The sequence below is a fragment of the Loxodonta africana genome, chromosome 23 (assembly GCF_030014295.1).
Source record: "Loxodonta africana isolate mLoxAfr1 chromosome 23, mLoxAfr1.hap2, whole genome shotgun sequence".
Classification (NCBI taxonomy): Eukaryota; Metazoa; Chordata; class Mammalia; order Proboscidea; family Elephantidae; genus Loxodonta; species Loxodonta africana.
Genome location: NC_087364.1, coordinates 75,086,942 through 75,113,157, shown reverse-complemented (window position 1 = coordinate 75,113,157; position 26,216 = coordinate 75,086,942). Strand labels below are relative to the sequence as shown.

Sequence of the window (26,216 nt, the reverse complement as noted above, 5' to 3'; positions counted from 1 at the left end):
ACTGGGAAGCAAATCTATTAGGGGTTTTGTTTAAGATATGCTGAGTTTCAGATTGCAATCAGATATCTAAGTGGAAATGTCCATCATGGCAATCCCATTTCGCCTTGTCTATTGAGCCACTGAAACAAAAGAGCCAGTCTGCTACAAAAACTAGCAAAGACTCTTCCTCCTTGAAAAGTCAGAGATACCGAAGGAAACAGGCGTTTTGACTCTGTCCCCATCCTTAACCTATTGCATAAGGATGCAATACCTGGAACTGCAGCAGCTGTCCTGCAAACAGAATGTGTCCAGACTGAAGGTGAAAGCCAATGTGGTGGAACAGTAAGAAAGGGTCTCGGTCTGCCCACCTCCAAACTGCCTGTGATGTAAGCAGCAAGTATACTCCATTGAAGCCAGGGGCTGGCAAACTACACCCCTCAGGCCAAATCCTGAGTTTTACAAGAACTCTTGTTGGAACACAGCCGTGCCCCTTTATTTAGTGTTATCTATGGCTGCTTTCATGCTAAAGGGCAGAGCTCAGAATCTGCAACAGGAACTGTATGGCCAGGAAAGCCTAAACTGTTTACTACGGGCCCCTTTACAAAACAGTTTGCTGGCCCTTGATTTAAGCTACTGGTAATTAGGTTTTTTTACTTAAAACAGCATCATCTAACTGATATATTTCCATAGCTGCTTTTCTGTTCCGATTGAAACATTCATCTAATTTTCACTGTAGTTACTTGAGTATCCTCCCTTCTATACAAACTTATTTTCCTATTCAAAGGAAAGCTGCAAGCAGAACTGTCACTACTATTTCATCTCTGACATACCAAACAAAAACCAAACCCATTGCTGTCAGGTTGATTCTGACTCACAGCAACCCTTCAGAACAGAGCAGAACTGCCCCACGGAGTTGCTGGGGAGCACCTGGTGGACTCAAACTGCTGACCTTTTGGTTAGCAGCCACAGCACTTAACCACTACGCCACCAGAGTTTCTGTCATTACTAATAATAGTTTCTGGCAAATAAAAGGCATTAAAATACTGTTGACTGAACAAGTGAGCAAACGAATGGAAGAGCACATCTGATCAATAATCAGTAAACGTTTATTAACATCTAACATGTACATAGACATGGGTTGAGCAAAGGGTTAGGTGCTCCCCTACTAAACAAAAGGTTGGTGGTTCAAACCCACCCAGAGACACCTCAGAAGAAAGGTGTGGTGATCTACTTCTAAAAGATCACAGCCATTGAAAACCCAACGGAGCACTATTTTACTCTGAAATACATGGGATCGCCATGTGTCAGAATTGAAATAGCAACTGGTTTGGTTTTTTAACATGTACACCAGGTACTCGGAGTGATACAAATGAGCATAAAACATATTCTCTACCCTCAAATGGCTTAAAAGTCAGGCTGAGGAAATAAATATGTGAGCTTTAAAACATAATAATAAATTGTTTCTGAAACACAGCATGGTGTATCTGCACATATATAAATAAATACTACCATGGTAAATGTATACGTTGGCAAAAACAAAAATAAGTAAGTAATCTTGACCTCAGATCATATACGAGGAACAAAATGCAAGAATTTTCACTTTCCCATCACTAACAGGGGAGAGGGTGCAGTGCTGCACCCCGTACTACTGTTCTGTACAGTCCACTAAAATCACGGAGGCAATGGGGATGACAGAATCAGGCTACCCACAACTATCTGGCCCCGGAATCCAGGTCCCTTCAACTGAGAGCTATTGTTTTTACCTTGTTTGTTGCCTTTGTTGGGATTTAAGAAACAAGGGCAAATACAACATGATTTATCTTATGAACTTGGCATTCAGGGATCTGTCCACTAGAACACAATCAACTCTGTGTGATGAGTCTAACCCGTAAATCTGGCCTAGACTTTCAAGATTCATGTTACCACGTAAGAACCTTTCCTGAAACCATATGACTTGCCTCTTTTAATCACTCTCTTGTTTTTCTTATCTTTGTTGTTGGGGTTATTGTTAGCTGTCATCAAGTCAATATCCCCCATGTTTTACATGGTATCAATTTTATACAATTGTTAAAGTATTTTTGTAAAAATATAAAATTTGTTGAGGTGAGAAATAAAAACTTAATGACCAGTAAATATCACTAGGCATACTTCTTAAAGCAAGGTGGTATCTAAAAACGGTAAAACAAAAGAGAAAAGCAGAGCGGCTTCTTGATTGATGTAATTTACTCTTCCTCTTAATCCATAGTTTCCAATCTCAGAACTCTACTCTGAGTCCTTGGTTCAAATCTATCATTCTCCTGACTTTCTCCCCTTCCAAAAGATGTTCCCCGTACATTCCCGAGCCCTCACTCTACCCCACCAACTCAGGAACTCAACCTCCCTGTTTGATAGCCAGATATCCATCCCCTGTCTCTCTCCTATATCATTTAACAATCATTTAAAATAGAAAAGGACAGAACCCATAATTTCTCAGGAACACAATTACTCAATGTGCATTAATGATGGTGGGGTGAACAGCAGAAAGTCACATTATAATGTTACTCTCCTCCGCGCTTTTGTACAAATTTAACATTTCAAAGAATACTTAAAATCCAACAAGGTAGGCAGGTTTATATAACACCATTGTAAATCTGGAAGTAAAAAATAAACATACAGACAACAGTGAAAAAAAAGGGATGAGGGAAGAGCTCCAAGTCCTTTAATATAAATAATTCCTCATAAAAGCAGGGTCTCAGGGAACCCAAAACTCCGTGAGCTCTTGGATGTAACGCTGAAAACTGGCACATTAAAGATAAACCCTTTTATACAGAATATTAAACGTCTTCACACAGGGTGTTGAAAGACCGCCAAAGGAATAAATTTCAAGATGTTCTGCTTCATAGAATAAAAGATACTAAGGCAAATTTCAAGTAAAGCAAGTAAGAAGCTGGAAATTTAAGCTGGTAAACAAGATTTTGTTTCATTTTAACATCTTCTAATTTGATAAAGAGTTATGAGTGGGTTTTAATCTTGAAATAGACAGGATTATAACCACTGTTTCAGTAATACCAATTTTATTAAAAATGAATTCTGGGTCACATATACACATGTGCTCTAACAATGACCAAGTTCCCATTTTATATTAAAAGAGGCCTAACCAACAGCACAAGGAGCCGTGGTGGTACAACGGTTAGTACTCAGCTGCTAACCAAAAGGTCTGTGGTTCAAACCTAACAGCGGCTCCTCATAAGAAAAGAGCTAAAGATCCGTCCCTGTAAAGATTACAGCCTAGGAAACCTTATAGGGCACTTCTATTCCGTTCTATAGGGTTGCTATGGGTCCGAATCGACTTGATGGCACACAACAACAACAACCAATAATATGATTCCCTCTCTGTGTTTCCACTTTATCTTTTTCCCCTAACAGCTTTACAAAAAAAAAAAAACATTGCCATCAAGTCAATTCCAACTACAGGACAGAGTAGAACTGCCCTATACAGTCTCCAACGTGTGCCTGGTGGATTCAAACTGCTGTCCTTTTGGTTAGCAGCCGGAGCTTTTAATCACTACACCACCAGGATTTCCAGCTTCACAACAAGCTGATAGATATCTTTAATCATTAAACATTCTTCAGATTTTAAATTCACACTCATGAAAAAGGAAACTGAATGCAATACTCTGCCAAAGAATTACGTATATTTTCCTTTTTTACTTACATTCCAAGCTTTAATACTGCTCTTTGTGTTGCATTTCTAAAATCTGTTCTATTAGCGTTAAATGAAAACAGAAACAGGAAGGTACCACAGTGAAAACCTGAGATAACTATTTTGGCTTTATCTTTTCTCCTTTCTTTACTGTATTCTCTCCTTCTTCATCTTCTACTCTTCTAGCAATTTTTAGCTTCAAGACTGAAAATAAGAAAAATCTCAGAGAATAAAAATTTAGTTTGAATACTGCCATGGAGTCACAGAGTCATCACTGCTTAACACTTGCTTGAACTTACCCACGTTTGACGCCATGCACTTCCTTGTCCTTTCCCTTCTCCTTCTCCTTCTCTCTCTTCTCCTTCTCTCTGGCTTTACGCCGTTCTCTATCCCGAGATCGACTGCGGGTTCTTCTGTGACTGGACCTTTCACTGCTTCGACTATGGGAACGTGGGCGAGGTCTTGACCTGGACCTACAATAAGTAGAATTTATTAAATAATCTTAGTGTGTATATTGCATAATGAAATGGAATGTATCTAAAAATTATCTCTGATAGAAAGGATTCCTCAGTTTTAGTCATAAATTAAACTGTGTGAAGCAACCATCTGAGTATGATTCCTTATGAATAAGTGCCCTCAATTAAAATGATATATGAGGGAAATATATACTGCCAACTTTGCAGGAAATTAAGGTTCAGTTAAAAAGGGAACATCTTAAAGGTTCAAATCAAGTCTTATTTACTCAAATCTCCTCAGATAAAACCTAACTGTACTTAACTTAATCAATCCCCTGGGATAGGGTTTTACTGATCACTACAATCTCTGCTTCCATATCTATTCAAGCCCTACTTCCAATTTTTCCAATAAAACTATTCATCTACCCCAACCCAGAGTCTTTTGTATAAAATGAAGATGGTATTACACAGGACATGCCACATGCCAAAAGTGAACATTTCAGGTCTGCTGGCTTACAGTATTGCCTACCAGACCCACAACCCTACAGATAACAATGATAAAAAAAACAGCTACCTGAAGGTACTGGAGAGTAACAAAAAGCAGGCAGATTCTGCAAGGGTGTCAACACTTGGATGAAAGAAAACAGCAATAAGAAATTTGCCCACTTTATCAGTTTCTATCCCGAGTGCAGACCCAGGTCTAGGCCATGCAGGACAGCTAAACTCCAACAGAAAACCTGCAGGCTTTCTGGCCTAAAACACCAGAAGACAGACATAGAACAACCCTAACAACAGGAAAATCTAAGGACAATCTTGGACAAAGGTCAGAAAAAAATGTTTTAAATTCTATGTACAAACTCTACGCAGATTTCTGGCTGAGCCCAAAATCATGTATATGAAGGACAGACTCCAACCAGCTAAGGATAAAAGAAATCAAATGAAATTTCAGCTGCCACTATAGAGACAGAATTTTTGCAATTCAAAGAAAAACTTAATTTCCTGCTAAAAGAAACAAGTAAACAAAAAAATCAGCACTCTTTAGGGTATCCACAAAATGACATTCAGCATGTCCAGGATAAAATGCATCGTTACTAGATATACAAAGAAAGAGGGAAAATGTGACAAGAGTGAATGGAGATCAACACTGAGATGAAGCCAGATGCTAGAAACAGCAGACAAGGATTTTAAGGCAGTAATTATAACTATGCTTGTAATGAATAGAAAGATAGGAAATCTCAGCAGAAAAGCAGAAAGTAAAAAAATAGAAACTGTTTAAATGAAAAACACGGTCACTGAAATTTAAAATTTCCTGAATGAGGTTAATAGTAGATTAGTGATGACAGGAAAGAATGTGTACTTGAAAAGAGATCGAGAGAAATGATCCCATCAGAAGAAAATACGAAAATCTCTAACATGTCTGTCTAAAACCAGAAGGAAAGAAGACAGACCAGGAAGCAGAAAACAATTTTTTTTTAAGTAGTAGCCAATATTTCCCAAATTTAGCAAGAGATGAATTCACAGATTCTAGAAGTTCCGTGAACCCCAAGTAAGATAAATACGAAGAAGATCATGACTAGGGATATCACAGTCTAACTGAAGAAAACTAAAGATAAAGAGAAACCTTGAAAGTTTTCAAAGAAAATGACACATATATACTGGGGCTTCTCATTGGAAACATTAGAGATCAAAAGACAGAACAAGGAAGCTTGGGGCGGGTGAGTATATGTGAATGGCAGAAACAACTCAGAAAAGGAGGGTGAGGATGGCTGCACAACCTAAAGAATGTCATCAATGTCACTGAATTATATATAGAAATTAGTGTATGTTCTGCTGTGTGTATTTTCAACAAATTATTAAAAAACAAAGGTAGAACAAAGTTCTTAATATGATACAAAGAAAAAAACAAGAAAAAACTCAACCCAGATTTTTATACCTAACAAAAATATCCCTCAAAAAATGAATGTAAAAGAAAAACATTCCTAGATAAAGGAAAAGTAAAAAATATTCATCAACGGCAGGCCAGCATTGCAATAAATACTAAAGAAAGTTCTTTAGGCTGAAGAGAAAAATGATAACACATGGAAACTTGAATGTTTAGGAAGGAATGAAGACCACTGAAAGTGGTAATATACATAGATAATATTTAAAGATTTTTATTTCTCTTTATTTAAATACATATATAAGTTTTAAAGTAAAAGTTACATCGCTTTAGGGTTTACAAAGAATGTAGATACGATACATACAGCCTCTACAGCACAAAGTATGTAAACTTTGTACATTTTATGTGCGGAAACAGTAATGGCTAAGTACACTGAAATGTTAAGGGTATGTATTATAATCCTTACAGCAACCATTTTTTCAAAAAAGAAGAAATGTGAAGTATATCTTAAAAAGCCAAGAGGTGAATTAAAAGAAAATTCTTAAAAACATTCATTAATCCAAAATGACACTGGAAAGGATGTATGAAGAAACAAAAAACAGAGTGGACAAACTTAATAAAACAGGAGACTTTAATCCAATCCTATAGATAAGGACATTAAACATTCATGGACTTAATATGTTAATTAAAAGTCAGAGCTTGTTCAAATGGTTTAAAGAACAACTCACAACCATATACTGTCTGAAGGAGATAAACTATAAAGACACAGGTTGAAAGTAAATGGTCAAAAATAGATATATCTTGCAAACAGTGGGTACAGGAAAGGCTGGGGTGAATATATTAATCTCAGATAAACCAGATTTCAGAAACAAAGAGCAACGGTGAAATAAAAAGGGATGCTTTATGCAGATAAAAGGGTCAATTCATATGAAGAAATCATACAGAATACATTTATCAGACCACAAAATTCAATTAGAATTCAATAACAGTAAGATATCCAGAAAAACTCCAAATACATGGGAATTAAATAATATACTTCTAAATAATTCATGGATGAAATAAGAAATCATAAGGGAAATTAGATAATGTTTCAAACTGAACGATAATGAAAATACAATATACGAGAATTTCTTGGATGCAACTAAACCATTGTGTAAAGAGAAATTGATACTTTAAAGGCTTATATTAGAAAAGAAGAAGAAAGGTCTGCAAGTAATGACCAAGGAAGAGTTCCTCCTTAAGCAGTCAGAAAAACAGCAAAGTAGGTAGAGGAAGCATTAAAGAAAAGAGCAAAACTCAATGAAATATAAAACAATAAAAATAACAAAGCTATAATCCGGGTCTTTGAGAAAAGCAACAAAAGTGATAAACCCCTAACAAGACTGATTAAGCAAAAAAAAAAAGGGCAAAACCAATTATTAAAGAGTAAGGAATGTGAATGATGGAAAGATTGCATGAGCTAGTCCTGAGGTCTTGAGAATTATATGGTTTTAGAGACCTTGAATAATGCCTGCCCCCATCCATGCCTACCTGCTCACCATTGACTAAAGAGCGTTATTATGAGGAGAATTACATGGTTTTACAGACATTGAATAATGCCTGCCCCCTTCCATGCCTACCTGCTCACCATTGACTGAAGAGCGTTATCGTGAGGAGAATTACATGGTTTTAGAGACATTGAATAATGCCTGCCCCCATCCATCCCTACCTGCTCACCATTGACTGAAGAGTGTTATTATGAGGAGAATGACACGGTTTTAGAGACAATGAATAATGCCTGCCCTCGTCCATCCCTGCCTGCTCACCATTGACTGAAGAGTGTTATTATGAGGAGAATTACACGGTTTTAGAGACATTGAATAAAGCCTGCCCCCTTCCATCCCTAGCTACTCACCATTGACTGAGAGCGTTATCATGAGGAGAATTACATGGTTTTAGAGACACTGAATAATGCCTGCCCCCTTCCATCCCTACCTACTCACCATTGACTGAAGAGAGTTATCATGAGGAGAATTACATGGTTTTAGAGGCACTGAATAATGCCTGCCCCCTCCCATCCCTACCTACTCACCATTGACTGAAGAGCGTTATCATGAGGAGAATTACATGGTTTTAGAGACACAATGCCTGCCCCCGTCCATCTCTACCTGCTCACCAGTGACTGAAGAGTGTTGTTATGAGGCCACGATGTCAAATGTGATTTTGAGAAGTCACTCTAATTACTGCTAGAAAAGTTATACCTCACATTTCTTCCTTTTTTAAAATGTGGTTGCTGTAATTACCACTAGAAATGTCAAAAGTGTAGTTACTTCACTGCCCTAACTCACAAAACTAAACTCCCATCATTTTGCCTATAATAAGTTTCTGTGACGACTCCTTCTCTTAATTTTGACACATGAGTATGCTTCCACATGAAAACAAAGCTTTCATTTATCATTGCAATGTACTGCCCCACAGCTGTCATTCTCTTCATTTCTGATTCAATCTTCCATCATATCTGGTAATACGGAAATGTTAACAATTATTCCTAAAATCTCTTAACATAATCAGTCAGAATTTCAAGTTCTCTGAGTAAAAGAAATGAGTAATAACAAAAATGGAGAGGGGTCTTTTTTTGTGATAGCCTCAGCTACTGGACAGACGACAGACAGCCAGGCAGACAGACAGACAGGTAGACCGACTCACCTTATGCCTATATAAACTCACAGTATATTACCTTAATTTGGTTCTACATTGCTTGGGACCAAAATAGCAACTAGCTTTCATCTAACTAGAGAAAATGTAGAGTATCAAAAGATAGGCAAGTTAAATGTTGGTTTAAACTCTAACAAAACTAAGAGCTTCTTTTTAGAACAAATTTCTAATAAAAGCTCGCTTCTTAGTGGCTTGCCTCTTTTTTGTCTGCAACTCTGCAAATGTTAAACAAATTATGGAATACAGATAACACGGGTTTTGGTGAAATCATATTTTTACTGTATTTTAGAACTAAATGTATCTACTATTATATAACCATCAAGTTTAAAAATGAAAAATTCCTCAAATAATGGTGTCCTTCAGCAAGTTTTTTCCTCTCTAGGCATTGCTTCCTTATCTGCAAAATGAAGACAGTAACTACCCCTGAGGTTACTGTGGGGATTAAATAAACAGTAACTGGCTGGGCTGTGAGAGAGCAGACAAGCAATCTGGCAGGAGGCGGCAGGCACTGAGGAACAGTAATTGAGGGACAGGCTAATCTGAAAGAATGAATAAAAAATGTATCAGAAGCACGGGAAATATGTTTCCCTTATACCATAACTAATCCAGTAAAGTGCACCATTCTGACCTTGACAGACCTTTAAAATTTTAAGGCTGACATAAGGATCACTCAACTTTCTTAAAATAAAAAGGATATAAAAAATGCAGTTCTTCTATATAGAGTCCCTAGACAGTGCAAACAGTTAAGCACCTGAATACTAGCCAAAAGGTTGACAGTTCAAACCCACCCACAGGCACCTAGGGAAAAAGGCCTAGTGATCTGCTTCCTAAAGGTCACAGCCTTGAAAACCCTACAGAGCAGTCCTACTCTGCACACATGAGGCCGCCATAAGTTGCAATGGACTCGATGGCAACACACAATAACAACAAAAAAAAAAAAACCACGGCTGTCTTCCGACTCATAGCAACCCTACAGGACAGAGTAAAACTGCCCCATAGGGTTTCCAAGGAGCAGCTGGTGGATCTGAACTGCCGACCTTCTGGTTGGCAGCCAAGCTCCCAACTACTGTGCCACCAGGCCTGCAACAAGAATTATAGTTGTTTTAAAACAAAATAAGTAAATGGCACCATATACAAATTAAAAACTGTTGTTCATCAAAAGACTTTACCAAAAAAGTGAAAAGCTACCAACTGGGAGAATATTTTCGGAAACCACATATTCAACAAGAATCTAATAATCAAAATATATATAAAACTTAGGCAACTTAACAACAAAAAGACAAATAACCCAATCATAAAGTGGGCAAAGAACCTGAATACACATTTTACCAAAGAAGGCATTCAAATGGCCACTAAACACAGGAAAAGATGCCCGTCATCATCAGCCATCAGAATGAAGTAAATCAAAACCACAATGAGATACCATTTCACTCCCACTAGGATGGCTGAGGAATCCTGGTGGCACAGTGGTTAAAGAGCATGGCTGCTAACCAAATGGTTGGCAGTTCAAAGCCACCAACTGCTCCTTAGAAACCCTATGTGGCAGTTCTACGCGGTCCTATAAGGTTGCTATCAGTCAAAATCGACTCAACGGCAACAGGTAAGGATGGCTGAGATAAAGAGGAAAAAAAAAAAAAAGGAAATAACAAATATCAGTGAGGATGTGGGGAAACCGGAACCCTTGCCCACTGCTGTTGGGAATGTAAAATGGTGCAGCCAATGTAGAAAACAGTGTGGCAGTTCCTCAAAAAACTAAAACAAAAAAAACTACAATACGATGCAGCAATCCCACTGCTACGGACAGACCCACAAGACTTGGAAGCAGAGCCTCAGACAGAGACTTGTACACCAATGCTCACGGCAGCACTATTCACAATAGCCAAACGGTGGAAATAACCTAAACGTCCATCGACAGATGAATGGATAAACTCAATGTGGTGCACACACACAATGGAATACTTCTCAGCCAACAGGAGAAATGAAGTCTCGGTATCTGCTGTACTATGGATGCAGCTGGAAGACATTGTGCCGAGTGAGATAAATCAATCACAAAAGGACAAGTATTGTATGACCTTACTTATACAAAAAGACAAGAAAAGACAAATGTATAGAGAACAAAGTTTATTAGTGGCTACCAGGGCTGGGAGGATGAGGGAAAAGGGGGGTTAACGGCATCGGGGACATCACATTGATTAAGGTAGGGTTGCACAGCTGATTACTGTAACTGCTGTCAGTAAGTTGTACACCTGTAAAAAGGTGAACTGACAACGGCTGCAATAGATATATTTATAACAAGGACATAAAAGAAAACACAAAGAAAAGAGTAGCTGCTGAAGCTGCTTATGTACAACGAAAATCCTCATGCGATTTGGTTTCCTGGTTTGGAGTTTCCGGTCATCATTTTAAGTGACATCGCAGCTCACTGGCCTAAAAACTTGTTTATTTTCTCTGTTTTACCCCCTACTTTGATGTGTAGTACCCGGGGTCTTAAAAGCTTTCAAGTGGCCATCCAAGGTAAAACAATTGGTCTCTATTCACCTGGAGACTCAGGAATAGGAAGAGGACGTGGAATATATGGCTAACTGCCTCCATGAACAACAGCCTCCTTGGCCATGAGGCCAGAAGCATGGGATGGTGCCCAGCTGCCATTAGTGAACATTTTGATCAAAGACTCTATAGAAGAATCCTGATCAAAAGGGGGAAAATGAAGAAGAGAATATCAAATTCTCATGGAATCCAGACTTCCTAGAGCTATGAAGGTTGGATGAACCCCTGAAACTACTGCCCTGAGATAATCTTTAAACCCTAAACCAAAAATTTCCCATGGCGTCTTCTTAAAACCAAATAAAAAAAAAAAAAAATAGTTTAGCTTAACTAGTAAAAAATGTCTGCCTTGAGCATTATGCTGTTTTAAGAACTATCTATATGGGATCAAATCGACAATAGCAACTCGAGAAATTAGACAGGAACCTTGGGGGGCTGTGAATTTATGTTAATGGGAAGGAACAACTCAGAAAAGAAGAGTGAGAATGGTGGCACAGCTCAAGGAATGTAATCAGTGTCACTAAATGGAACATGTAGAGGCTGTTGAACTGGTGTACACTTTGCTGTATATATGTTCAACAACAAAATTAAATTAAAGATAATATAGTTCCTTCATATAGGTAAGTCAATAATAATAATAACGCACAGGTTTAAAATCCTTGTCTTCTCCACATCTAGCCATTAGCAGTCAAATACATAATCTCTAGAGGTTTACTATTAGTATGAAGCCCGTGTCGTTGTCATCTGAACCTTTTGAAAATAAAAGAGGACAATTTTGAGAGTCAGTCGGGGGAGGAGATTATAACACTAGCACAGTACACCTAAACTGGGACTGTCCCAGAGAAATCAGAAAGTAAGATCACTCTACCTAGCAGCATCAGAGCAAACCTAGAGACCTCAATTAGCATTGGGGCCTTCTATCAACTTTACCCCCCCTCTCCCATACCACACTTCCTTCTCTCCCCACCTCTATCTCCTTCCCACTTATCTGATTTATTAACCAAATTCAATTATCCGCAACCCCATCTCATGGTTTTCCCTAACACAAAGACTCCACTGTAGAAAACGCAAATGCCTGCCGTTCTCTAGAAGCAACTTGCTCATTACTCACCTAGTGTCTTCTTATAAGAATTCTACACTATTCTGGAATAGTCTCCTATAAATGCTGCTGGTATGGCTCAATGAACTGAGGTAGTACTAGAAGATCCATTATTTAAGTAGCCCTTAAAATTTTTTTTTTTTTATGTCTAATTTAAAGACAGTAAGTCTTAAAATATCACTGTACATCACACAAGCTAGTGGGGCTTTTTCCTCGATGCCTTAATGTTCATCGTTTTAACTATCATAACTGTGGACTTCTTAGTCTTGTTTATGGACTGCAAAAGGCAAAAAAATGACTCTGGAGAGAATGCATGGGAAAAAGACAGACAGCCCAAAAACATAGACATAATAACAATATTAGAATTTGTTGAAAGGGGCCAAAACATTAAACACAAATATAAAAAATGAATTAAGTTGCTGGCTTGTTAGTTATCATAAAATTATTTTACGTAATTTTGAGTAAAACTCACATCCTGGACACATGAACAAAACCATCGGCTTTATTAAGCAACTTTACTTACAATTTTAAAGGATCCCATCAGGAAGTAACAGGTCGGAGCAAAGAGATTTCCTACCCTGATCAGATGGGGAAAAAAAAGTGGAAGAAACTATACTAAAAGTTAAGATGTCATTTGTCCCTCATTCCTCCAATAAATACTTTTCGGATAAAGCATGCTGTAAGTCTCTAGAGTATCAAAGCCAAGATGGAGATATTTTATAAGCAAAGAAGCATTTGATAAAAAATGCGGCACCCTAGAACACGCCATATATAAGCAATAAATGGACAGCAGGATGTCCTATTAGATCAGATAGATGCTTTCAATATCTACAGAATAGGAAGACTCACCATAACGGCACTACCTAAAGTGAGTTACTGCCCTCAAAAAACAATCTGTCAAGTTTCTTAATTGGCTAATAAGTTCCAAACATATGTAATCAAAACAAATACCTTAGTTTTTTGTCTTTCAAAAAAATATAATACTTCAACATGTCTCTTAAGTGGAGTACTATAAATAAAGACTACATTTACCATAAAATAAAACAAATTACAACTGAATAAAATAATTACACACTAAATAAACAAACGCGAATTCCAGGTCAGGATGGCATTTTAAAACACAGGCATCTAATTTCATCCACTACCACAATCCAAATAAAACCATAAAAACAGGATTTTTTTTTTGTTTAATGACCTACACGCTGGGAAAAAGATACACTTTGGAAAGGGGAGGTGTCCCTTGGTGGTTCAGTGGTGAAAAAACACTAGAAAACAAAGAGCTGAAATTCAAGACTCTACAAAAAACAAGATCACATCAAAGGATCTGAAAACAGACCTAGCTGTTCCCTAAAATTTCCCGCTTTTTAAAGAAATTTCACAAAACCAGTTGCACTGAGTTCACTCCCACTCATGGCCACCCAACGTGGCAGAGCAGAACTGAACTCCAGAGAGTTTTCAAGGCTGTGATCGTTTGGGAGATCTCCAGGCCTTTCTTCTGAGGTGCCTCGCGCTGGGTTCAAATGGTGACACTTTCAGTTAGTAGTCAAGTGCTTAACTGTTTGCACCACTAGCAGACACCTCACTGTACTAACAGACGAGGTATCCAAGAAACCTTAAAAGCCACTGTTATGGATTGAATTGTATTCCCCCAAAAGGTGTGTCAACTTGGCTACATCAAGACTCCCAGTACTTTGCGGTTTTCCACCATTTTGTGACCTGATAATCCTATGTGTTGTAAACCCTAACCTCTGTGATGTTAATGAGGTAAGATTAGAGGCAGATATGTTGAGGCGGCACTCAATCTAGAGGATTAGGTTGTATCCTGAGTCAATCTCTTTTGAGATATAAAAGACAGAAGCGAGCAGAGAAGAAGGACCTCAAACCACCGTGAAAGAAGAGCCAGAAGCAGAGCGCGTCCTTTGGTCCCTGTGCTGAGAAGCTCCTAGGCCAGGACAAGACTGATGACAAGGGCCTTTCCCCAGAGCCAACAGAGAGAGAACACCTCCCCTGGGAGTTAGCACCCTAAATTTGGACTTCTAGCCTCCTAAGCTGTGAGAGAATAAATTTCTGTTTGTTAAAGCCATCCACTTACGGTATTTCTGTTGTAGCAGCACTAGACGACTAAAAAAAAGGCACCACCCAAAACCTTGAGTCCATCCATGGATTGTCTGTTATTGCTGATTCAAGAAAATCCTGCACATTTTATCACGAATAGAAAAAAAGGATTCAACATTCCCACAAAGCAACTCTAAGAAACAGAAAACTGAGAATCAAAATTTTTCAGGCAATGCAAATATCCATCAAATAAAAAAAAAAGCAGCAGCACAGAAAACTGTAACAAACACCATGACATGAATTAAATACAAAGCAACAAAACAGAAATTCAAACAGAAATGAACAACAGGAAGATATAAAATGATTTCTGTCTCATTTTAGCAAAGAAGTTAAAGAAAAAGGAAAAAAAATCACCTCATAAATGAATGCTAATTACAAGATGCCCAAAGAGAACGTGAATGAACATATAATAAGAGACATAGAAGCAAGCAATGAACAGAACCAAGAGAAAGAAAACAAAAATAGCAGAGAAGATCAGAGACAATAATAGAAAAAAGAGGCAGACAATGAACAACCAACCTAATTGAGGCTCCGAAAGAAGGAAAATCAAGAGAATTGAGCCAATATTAGAATCATAATCCAACTAAAACTTCTGGGAAAAGGGACTGACCATAGTCAATACTGAGACATATTCTGATAAAAGTCACTGTACTTCAGAGATAAAGGGGGAAAAAAATACTCTGACCAAGTCACTAACAAAGAAGTCAAGTTGACATTAGTCTTCTCAGTTGCCCAAGAATGGCCTTATGCTTCCCTGAGGAGTTCTAGGGGAAAAAGTTGTGTTCCCAATGTTACATCCAGCCAAGATATCCTTTAAGTATCAAAGCTATTTTTTAAGAGATTGTCATGGATTGAATTGTGTCCCCCAAAAATATCTGTCAACTTGGCTAGGTCATGATTCCCAGTATTGTGTGACTGTCCACCATTTTGTCATCTGATGTGATTTTCCTGTGTGCTGTAAATCCTACCTCTATGATGTTAATGAGGCAGGATTAGAGACAGTTATGTAGACTATATCTACAGATTAATCTACAACTTGGGCCAATCTCTTTTGAGACATAAAAGACAGAAGTGAGCAGAGAGACAAGGGGGCCTCATACCACCAAGAAAGCAGCACCAGGAGCAGAGCGTGTCCTTTGGACCTGGGGTTCCTGCGCAGAGGGGGTCCTAGGCCAAGAGAAGACTGATGACAAGGACCTTCCTCTAGTGCCGACAGAGAGAGAAAGCCTTCCCCTGGATCTGACGCCCTCATTTTCGACTTCTAGCCTACTAAACTGTGAGAGAATAAACTTCTGTTTGATAAAACAATCCACTTGTGGTATTTCTATTATAGCAGAACTAAATAACTATAGGGTCACTATGAGTCAGAATCAATTCAACGGCAACCAGTTTAGATAACTAAGACAGGGATGAAAGTACTAATTTATGTAAGACTCAAATAAGGACATGCTGTAATTCCTAGGTTACGTAGTTAAAGAAAAATTAAATTAAGGTATAACGGGCAAGCTAATAGAGAAGAAAATGAAGTAATAAAATTAATCCAAAGGCAAGAAAGTCAAAAAAAGAAAAAAAGTGAATGACAGATAGAAAACAAAGAGTAAGATGGTAGATTTAAATCCAAATATATCAGTAATCAAAAGACATAAATGGACTAAATACTACCATTTAAAGAAAAAGACTGTCAAAATAGGGGGGAAAAAAACCTATATGCAGCTTTCAAAATGAACATCTTAAATATAAAAACAAAAAAAGGTTGAAAGTAAGATGATGAAAAAAGACATCACGCAAGCACTTACAAAAAGAATCATGAAGCTATGCCAGTATCAGACAAATTAGACTTCAAAGTAAGGAATATTGCTAGAAATAGAGAAATTCCGTGATGATAAGGACAAGGTCAGAAACCCTGGTGGCGTAGTGGTTAAGTGCTACAGCTGCTAACCAAGAGGTCAGCAATTCAAATCTGCCAGTCACTCCTTGGAAACTCCGTGGGGCAGTTCTACTCTGTCCTATAGGGTCGCTACGAGTCAGAATCGACTCAACAGCACTGGGTTTGGTGTTTTTGGTTTTAAGGACAAGGTCAATCCAAATAGAATATACAACAATCCTGAATTTATATTTAATAAAGGAGCCATAAGATGTATAAAGCAAAAACTGACAGAACTTACAGGAAAATAGACAAATCCACGACCAGGATCTGTCTGATTGTTGTTCTTAGGTGCAGTCAAGTTGGTTCCGACTCACAGCCACCCCATGTACAACAGAACGAAATGTCGCCCGGTCCGGTGTCATCTTCACTATAGTACTGTGTTTCACACAAATATCGCGCCTTCTACATTTGTCTGCCAACCACGCCCTCCCTCTATAAGGTATTTTTGGAAGCGCCATTACGCCAATTTATTTTTTACACGCTATAAAAATAGAAAAATATTTCACAGGGTTGGGGGGCACGGTTGGCAAACGTAGAAGGTTCAAGTTACTTGTGCAAAGATGTGGTAGCTACGCTTCAGCCCGCTGCTGCAGCCACTGTGTCAATCCATCTCATCGAGGGTCTTTCTCTTTTTCACTGACCCTCTACTTTACCAAGCATGATATCCCTTTCCAGGGACTGATTCCTCCTGATAACATGTCCAGAGTAAATCCTCTCACCATCTTCACTTCTAAGATGCATTCTGGCTGTACTTCTTCCAAGACAGATTTGTTTGTTCTTCTGGCAGTCCATGGTATATTCAATATTCTTCGCCAAAACAATTTAAAGGCATCAATTCTTCTTCAGTCTTCCTTATTTACTGTCCAGTTTTAGCATGAGTATGAGGTGATCGAAAATACCACGTCTTGGGTCAGGCACACTTTAGTCCTTAAAGTGACATCTTTGCTTTTCTAACGCTTTTAAAGAGGTCTTTTACAGCAGATGTGCCCAATGCAATATGTCATTTGATTTCTTGACTGCTGCTTCCATGGGCGTTAATCATTGATCCAAGTAAAATGAAATAAGCATATATAAAAAGAAAACAAGTAGAGCTAGAGAAGATTTGAACGAATGGTAAAATTCACCTAAATAACTATATCCCAACTCTGAAGAATCCTCATTCTTGTCAAGTGTACCTGCAATATTTCCTAAGATAAATCATATGATGGGCCATAAAGCTAAACTCAACACACTGCAAAGGTGGAAAGCATTCAGGTTATATCCTCCAACCACGGAAGAAAAAAGCAAGAAAACAAAAGGCAACCAGAAAATTCCCCAAATGTTTGGAAATTAAGTAATATACTTTCTACACAATGCATAAGAAAGAAGGAATCACATGGATATTTTTTATATATTTAAACTGAAAGAAAATACGCCACATCTAAAATATAGCTAAAGCACAGATTAGGGGAAAATTAATAACATTAAATGCATATATTAGAAAAGAATAAAAGCTTAAAGTAAATGATCTACATAACCATCTCAATGAGTAGAAAAAGAGAAAATGAAACTCAAAGAAGATGAAAGAGTAAAAAAAAACAAATACTAACGAAACAGGAGATCAGGAATGGCAAAACTTGACTCTTTAAGATTTAATAAAGCTGATAAATCCTTGGTGGAATGAAAATGAAAAATAAGAGAAATCACAAATAGAATAAGCACTCCTGGAGTCACACAGCCAAAAGCGACTAAGGCCACAGAAATAGAAAACGACTAGAGAAGCAGACCAAACGTGTGAAACGTCAGCTTCAGACACTGGACACGAAGCAGCACAGGCCTGTGATGCCAGCTGAAGGGAGACAAAGGCCTTCCCCAGCTTATTGCACTGAGGAAGTCTCCAGGCCACCGGGGAGGGAGAGGGAACCCAAACACAGCCTGGTGGTCTTGCTGAGTGAGGAGACAGAGAGACCTCAGGGAGGCCGACGTGCCTAGAACTTGAAGGCATCACACCAGAGAGGAGAAAGCTGGACAATCTGCAGTGAGGCCCCCTCAATCTTTGACATGTTCTGATCTGTCAATATACAAGGTGAAGTTCTATGGGACCAGGTAAAAATATACTGGGAAGCAGCAGAATTCCTGAATATCATACTGGAGAAGAAAGTATTCCCAGCAGCCAGGGTGGAAACAACCTTGTTCATAAGGCACTGCACTGAGTCCTCACAAGAGTTAAGTATTAATACTGGAACTAAATTGTTGCTGTTAGTCGCCATCAAGTCAGCTCTAACTCACGGTGCCCAGTTCTCTGCCCTCTTCACAATACTTGCTATGCTCGAGTCCACCGTGGTGGCCACTGCGTATTCCGAGTGCCTTCTTACCTAGGTGGTTCATCTTCCAGCACTGTGTTGGACAATAGTCTCTTGTGATTCGTAGATTTTCACTGGCTAGTTTTTGGAAGCAGATTGCCAGGCCTTTCTTCCTTGTCTGTAAGCTCTGCTGAAACCTGTCAACCGCTGGTGACCCTGCTGGTATCTGAAATACTGATGGCATAGCTTCTAGCATCACAGCAACACGCAGTCCACCAGAGTATAACAAACTGACAGATGGGTGGTAAGAAACTAAATTAGCCAGAGAGTAAAGGTTGCTCTCGGCCCACCCCAGAGCCCTGGTGGCACAGTGGTTAAGCCATCAGCTGGTCAACCAAAAGGTCGGCAGTTTGAATTCACCAGCCACACCTCAGAAACCCTATGAGGCAGTTCTACGCTGTCCTATAGAGTCGTTTTAAGTCAGAATTGTCTCGGTGGCAACAGGTTTTTGGTAGAGCCATCCCAACAAAGCGAGCAAACTTTGAGACTGGTTAAGGATTGCTGTGTGATGCAGTTGGGAACATGGGTAACTGAGGGTTCATATACTGCTTTGTTTTATGGATGCTTAAAACTCCCATTCAGGTGCTTTTAAAAAATGTTTGAAACCTCACTTCTAAGACTGTCATTTGAAACCCAGCAAAAAAATTATGATGGTTACTTTTTCAGTCCAATCCATATAACCCTGTTAACAGAAAGCTCCCAAAGCCTTGTACCAAAAGACTGTTTCAAGTACACTCAAGCCTTGTACCAAAAGACTGTTTCAAGTACACTCACCACCACTGATGATTCTATTTCTTTGGGAAAAACACACACATTCTAGGTTTTAACTAAGACAAATTAACTGAGTTAATACTATTCAGCTTTGATCCCTTATCTGCCTTAGAGCTGTCATCTCTTTAGAGAAGTAACATTACCGAATGTTCTAAACTGCAGAGCCAAGGGCAACTGCCCTCACCGGGGCAGAGACTGAAGCTTTCTGTAGCTGCCAAGGTCAAGTGTGTGTCAACGGCAACTGCCTGTGTATCCCTGATGCTGTCACTCCCTACTCCTAGTGCCCAACTGACATAATCTTTCTTATTAAAAGTCCGGATACATTTACCTGGACCTATAAATCACATCCTGTCTTACAACTGAGCTATCAGAATTCAAAGCTGGGATATGAGGATCACAGTGCAAAATCAATCTATCGTTTACCATAAGAGTTAACGGTCTAAAATATACATTACCCATTGCCGTTGAGTCAATTCCAACTCACAGCAACCTTATAAGACAGAGTGGAACTGCCCCATAGGGTTTCCAAGGAGTGGCTGGTGGATCTGAACTGCTGATCTTTTGCTTAGCAGCCGTAGCTCAACCACTGTGCCATCAGAGTTTCAATGTCGATTTAGTATATCTCTTATTTAGCAATGTTATAGAGTGCAACAGTGGCCCCTATTATTATTATCACTGGAGGTCTTCTACGTGCTGAGAAGCATGCTAGCTGTATTCATGGTCTTTCTCTCATTCAATTCTCCCAAGTATTTAAACAAATAGTTGTTATTATCATCTCTCTTGGGAGGAGTAGGGGGGAGGGTGTCTTTTTGTGTTTTGAATGGTTTTTTTTCTTTTGATTTAAGAAAACTGACCTCTGAAAAGTTCAGAGGTCATAGAGCCAATGAGTGATAGAGCTGATATCTGAATCCAGGCCTCTACATCCTCTCAACTACAGCACACTGTCAGTAAGATCTGATTACAGTATTATTTTCAAATAAAACCTACAACTGAAGAGAAAATAAATACCTACACACACTCATTTCTGAAATATTGTTAGATTTAACCCCATCTTACCACAGGTAGAGCCATTCATCTACACACCTCGGCAGTCTCATCATGCCGGCCTTCCCAATTCCCAAACCTCATTCCCGTCTCCCTATTTTTGAGAGAAGATATTACAAAGTAGAACTGAGAAGAGGAAAAAGAGCAAAAGAGAAATGCAGAATGCCAGCGCCCACCCCCCCATGAAAAGGATATAACCCACCCACCATGCCAAAGGTTAAGTCATTTAGTGAAGTTCAAAGATCTTCAAAGACTTCTTAGATCCAGATAAGCCCATATGTTACCAAAATTCTGAGAAAAAGCTATTACTTTCCAAGCTGCTTTTCATGTTTAAGATACAGAACACACAGATGCCTGGCATCACTCATCGGTCTTCCCGAATTTTCACACCAGCTTGGTCCAGCAATCACTTCCCCATCTAAAAATCCTAGAAACGTCTTTATTCCATCAGTGCCTGATTTCACTTGTTAAATCTGAAAGCAACCGTAAAAGTCCATTCAGTTACTGTACAATAAGTGTTAATTTGCTAATTTCTTCACAGGTAATCAATTAAAATGTAAAATATTGGATAAAATTAGCTGCACTAAATTTAACAGCTGCTCTGTAAGCATAATTAGTTTCACAAGGGCCATATGTATTCTGAAGAGAGAAAGAGTTGAAACAAATAGACAGATTTTAAACAAGTTTGGGAAAATCTGCGTTTAATTAGCAGGTGGGCACTACAACTGCACAACGCTTTTATACATTTATATTTATGAAGTGATAGAAGATCTAAAGGCTTTTTAAAATGGCGTTTATTGTTTGAATGGGAACTGTTGTGCTGCATGCTAAAGTGATTTAAATCCTTATTGCTCTGCTTTGAAAAAAATCATAAATGGTGAAAGAAAACATGTGGAAAACTGTAAAACTAGAAAGAATTTGCGACAAAAAACAGATACACATACCATAACTAAAAGGAAACGACACTTAATTAAATGTACACTACGTCTGGAATACCAGCCTAATAAAATGTGAAACTATTAATTTTCATTGTTCTAGAGGAAATGAGGTCAGTGTCATTTAATAATTCTTCCAATTACAATGGACTAAGTCAATGGACTGTTATGTTCTGGATACCATCTAATCTTAAAATGCTATATTCTTTACAATATCCTTAAGTTAAACTTTAAAATAAAGGCATTTAAATTACAAAGGAGTAAAATAATAAAATCAGCAAATGAAATTTTTTAGCAGCTGGTAGCTACCAGTATTGTATTTTAAATCTAATAGCTTTTGGATGAAGTTTTTCATGGATATCCGTAATAAGTATAAGATCATACTTGGTAGTTCTTATTTGCACTAAAATCACTTTAAATAAAAGAGTAGAAGACATAATTTTTAAAAAATCAAAATGATGTTTACTCAGTTTCATTTCTTTAGGTTATATTCATCATTTTTAGGCTACACTCATCATCATTATTATTTTTAAATGCACAAAAAATAAAGGTTGCTTTTTCAAAGGCTAACTGTCTTAAGGAGTCCTTAATTAATAGAGCAATAAGAGTATTTTTTGTAAGACAAAAATGACAACTTCCAAAACTGAATTAGAATGATGAAGCAAATTCCTGCACCATCTGTGCTGGGCAGAGGTGGGGTGCTCATCAACCAAGCTAAGTGACGTTCAACGTTTACTGTTTCTTCACCTCCCCAAATAACATACCTTTCCATTTTGGCATCAAAGACTACGAACTTCAAAATGTCTTTGAACAGTAAGGTACGCAAATAAATTTAAATCATTAAACATTAGTTTTGATCTCATTTTTTGGAAATAAAGAAAATATGAACTTAACGTGCTTTCTAATGTGCAAAACCTAAATATACACATGAAAATTTTTAGTATTCATGGAATACCTCCATAAAGAAAAAAGGGTTTTTACAACAAATATGATTGCAAAGTCAAACTCCAAAAACTTTGTGTTTTATAATCACAACAATTACTCCAAATTCAAAACTAAACCGAAAAAGATGAAGATCACTTCTCCCAAGAAAACCTGAAAAGTTTTTTGAAACTAAAATTTTCTTTTAAAAGATTATTTCCTTGTTCCTAAAAGATAGAAACTAAAGGACGAACTTAGAATCGCTTAATTATAACAAAGCATGATTATAAAGCTGGAAGAAAAACTTAACAGTTCACTTTTGAGTTATTTAAATGAAGGATTTAAAAAAATATTTTTAAAAGTCTCAAGTAACTTGCTACACGGCTTCATTCAATGCAACTAAATGGACAGAAAGCATAACCTAAATGGACAGACGGAATAGTTTTACAACAGACTACATACTGTTGCCGTCATACAAGGTCTTCAATTCCCTTGTTTTTTGCTGTTTTTCCGAATGTGTGAACAAGTTCTAAATTGTTTATGTCAATATTTTGATTGTCCAAACAAGATGGTATCATTTAGATATGGATAAGAACGACGGTTGAAAAACATGATGAATGTCATGTCACGGACCTACGTATGTAAAAATTGTTGAACTGTCAAATGTTTTGTTATATACCACGAAGAAAAAAGTAAATACATTAAAAAAAAAAAGACTCAGAGAAAAGAAGAAGCCTAGTACATACAACTATGGCTTATCTCAATGGTCGCTGTATCTTATAAATGAAAACCAGGAATCGGGTACACCCAGCATTACAATATATAAACCCAGTGCATCATAAACTACATACTGTATTTAAAACAACCCTAGCTTTTTTCATAAACCACACAATAGGAAGCAGAAAAGATTCTGCAAAGAGACAGAGTCTGTGTCTGTTAAAGTCTTGCTATACGGTACAGGAGGAAAAAAAGGCAAGGAAGCAATGTATCAGAACATCTTAAATAATTAACTAAAAATTCAACAATTACATTTTCCTGTTTTCCCCCTGGAAATTTAGCCTTTACTCTCCACATTTTGGGATGATTTAAAGAAGGTATTCACAAATTTAAGTTCCAGACCCAGTGTAAACAACTGATTTTATACTATTGGAAGAAACATTAACAAGTAAAGAGACTGTCCTAGAAGTGACGTCCTGCCCAACAGCACCCAGCATGTGTGGACTGTTATCAACAATGAGATCGAAACAAAAAATCTTTAGGCTATATTCAGACTTACAAATTATTGTTTTACTTTTATATACTTCCTATGTATTTCAGGGGTTCTTCCTTAAAAGAAATGGGTTTAATATATAATTATGTCTAACAACTTTTAGCTGATACTTTCCATTTTTAAATAAAAGCAGCAAACATAAAACTTCCTAACCACCCAAACCAAACTTGCTGCCATCAAGTCGATTCCGACTCATGGTGACCCTACAGGGCAGAGTAGAACTGCCCCATAGGATTTCCAAGGCCGTAATCTTTACGGGAGCGGAACTGCCCCATAAGATTTCCAAGGCCGTAATCTTTACGGGAGCGGAACTGCCCCGTAGGATTTCCAAGGCCGTAATCTTTACGGGAGCGGAACTGCCCCGTAGGATTTCCAAGGCCGTAATCGTTACGGGAGCGGAACTGCCCCGTAGGATTTCCAAGGCCGTAATCTTTACAGGAGCGGAACTGCCCCCATAGGATTTCCAAGGCCGTAATCGTTACGGGAGCGGAACTGCCCCGTAGGATTTCCAAGGCCTTAATCTTTACGGGAGCGGAACTGCCCCGTAGGATTTCCAAGGCCGTAATCATTACGGGAGCGGAACTGCCCCGTGGGATTTCCAAGGCCTTAATCATTACGGGAGCGGAACTGCCCCGTAGGATTTCCAAGGCCGTAATCATTACGGGAGCGGAACTGCCCCGTGGGATTTCCAAGGCCGTAATCGTTACCGGAGCGGAACTGCCCCGTGGGATTTCCAAGGCCGTAATCTTTACGGGAGCGGAACTGCCCCCATAGGATTTCCAAGGCCGTAATCTTTACGGGAGCGGAACTGCCCCGTAGGATTTCCAAGGCCGTAATCGTTACGGGAGCGGAACTGCCCCGTAGGATTTCCAAGGCCGTAATCATTACAGGAGCGGAACTGCCCCGTAGGATTTCCAAGGCCTTAATCTTTATGGGAGCGGAACTGCCCCGTAGGATTTCCAAGGCCTTAATCTTTACGGGAGCGGAACTGCCCCGTAGGATTTCCAAGGCCGTAATCATTACGGGAGCGGAACTGCCCCGTAGGATATCCAAGGCCTTAATCTTTACGGGAGCGGAACTGCCCCGTAGGATTTCCAAGGCCGTAATCATTACGGGAGCGGAACTGCCCCGTAGGATATCCAAGGCCTTAATCTTTACGGGAGCGGAACTGCCCCGTAGGATTTCCAAGGCCTTAATCTTTACGGGAGCGGAACTGCCCCGTAGGATTTCCAAGGCCGTAATCATTACGGGAGCGGAACTGCCCCGTAGGATATCCAAGGCCTTAATCTTTACGGGAGCGGAACTGCCCCGTGGGATTTCCAAGGCTGTAATCGTTACGGGAGCGGAACTGCCCCGTAGGATATCCAAGGCCTTAATCTTTACGGGAGCGGAACTGCCCCGTAGGATATCCAAGGCCTTAATCTTTACGGGAGCGGAACTGCCCCGTGGGATTTCCAAGGCCTTAATCTTTACGGGAGCGGAACTGCCCCGTAGGATTTCCAAGGCCGTAATCATTACGGGAGCAGAACTGCCCCATCTTTCTCCTGCAGAGCAGCCAGTGGGTTTGAACTGCCAACCTTCAACTCAGCAGCTGAACACTTAACCACTCCAGCACCGGGGCTCCTTACTTCCTACCTCTGTCAATTATATAATTAATAGCTCATAAATTGACAAGAAGATAAATTTACACAGATAATACAAAGTTACTTCTTTTTTAAGACTATCATACTTCCTTTTTCACTACTGATTTAAGGGAAGAAGAGGTTAAATTTTTTAAAAGACTTTACAAGTCATTTTACTTGAACTTCATGTTCAAGATAAAAATAAAAATTAAAGAACATTAAAACTCTATGCATTTTATTTTCCTGAAAAGTATGAAAAGAATTCTCAGATTACCACTTAGAGCTTTCCTTATGGATTAAGTAGAAAATAAACTGACTTTCCCATCAATTTACTTACCTTTCTCTGCATTAATAACAGATTAAAGTGGCTGGAGAGGACTAGGAACAGAACAACCGCAAGCAGTGACGAATGACCCTGATATGGAAGGAAAATAAACCCCTTGCTGTCAAGTTGATTTCGACTCATAGTGACCCTACAGGACAGAGTAGAACTGCCTCATAGAGTTTCCAAGGAGCGCTTGGTGGATTTGAACTGCTGACCTTTTGGCTAGCAGACACAGCACTTAACCACTACGCCACCAGGGTTTCAGCTCCACACTGGAAACTATCAAATCAGAATAGTGTGGGACCATATAGCCTACTATTAAAATACGTACTTTATAGTATTACTATACAGGTCAGTACCATAACCATCAGTACCATAACCATTACTGATGCTCATAGAGTCCCAAGTCATTAGCAAAAGACAGAATACTACTTTGGAAAAGGAATTTAAACTTCCTTTAAAATTAAGAAAAAAAGCTACTCATGAAAAATAAAAGCTGAAATTCCTATTCTTAAGAGAGGAATAGTATTCAAAACATGCTAAATCAGAAAAAAAAAAATTTCAATTGTTTCATTTGAACCATTCTCTCATTCAAACATAAAGCATTCCATC

General features: G+C 38.6%; 1 protein-coding gene across 1 annotated transcript in view; it reads right to left on the bottom strand.

Moving 5' to 3' along the window:
- Nucleotides 1–26,216, bottom strand: part of RSRC1 (arginine and serine rich coiled-coil 1) — a 393,771-nt gene that overhangs the window by 297,466 nt on the left and 70,089 nt on the right. The window contains exon 4 of the mRNA XM_003416130.4: nucleotides 3,961–4,134. Coding sequence (XP_003416178.2) covers nucleotides 3,961–4,134 — 174 coding nt within the window. The remainder of the gene's footprint in view (nucleotides 1–3,960; nucleotides 4,135–26,216) is intronic.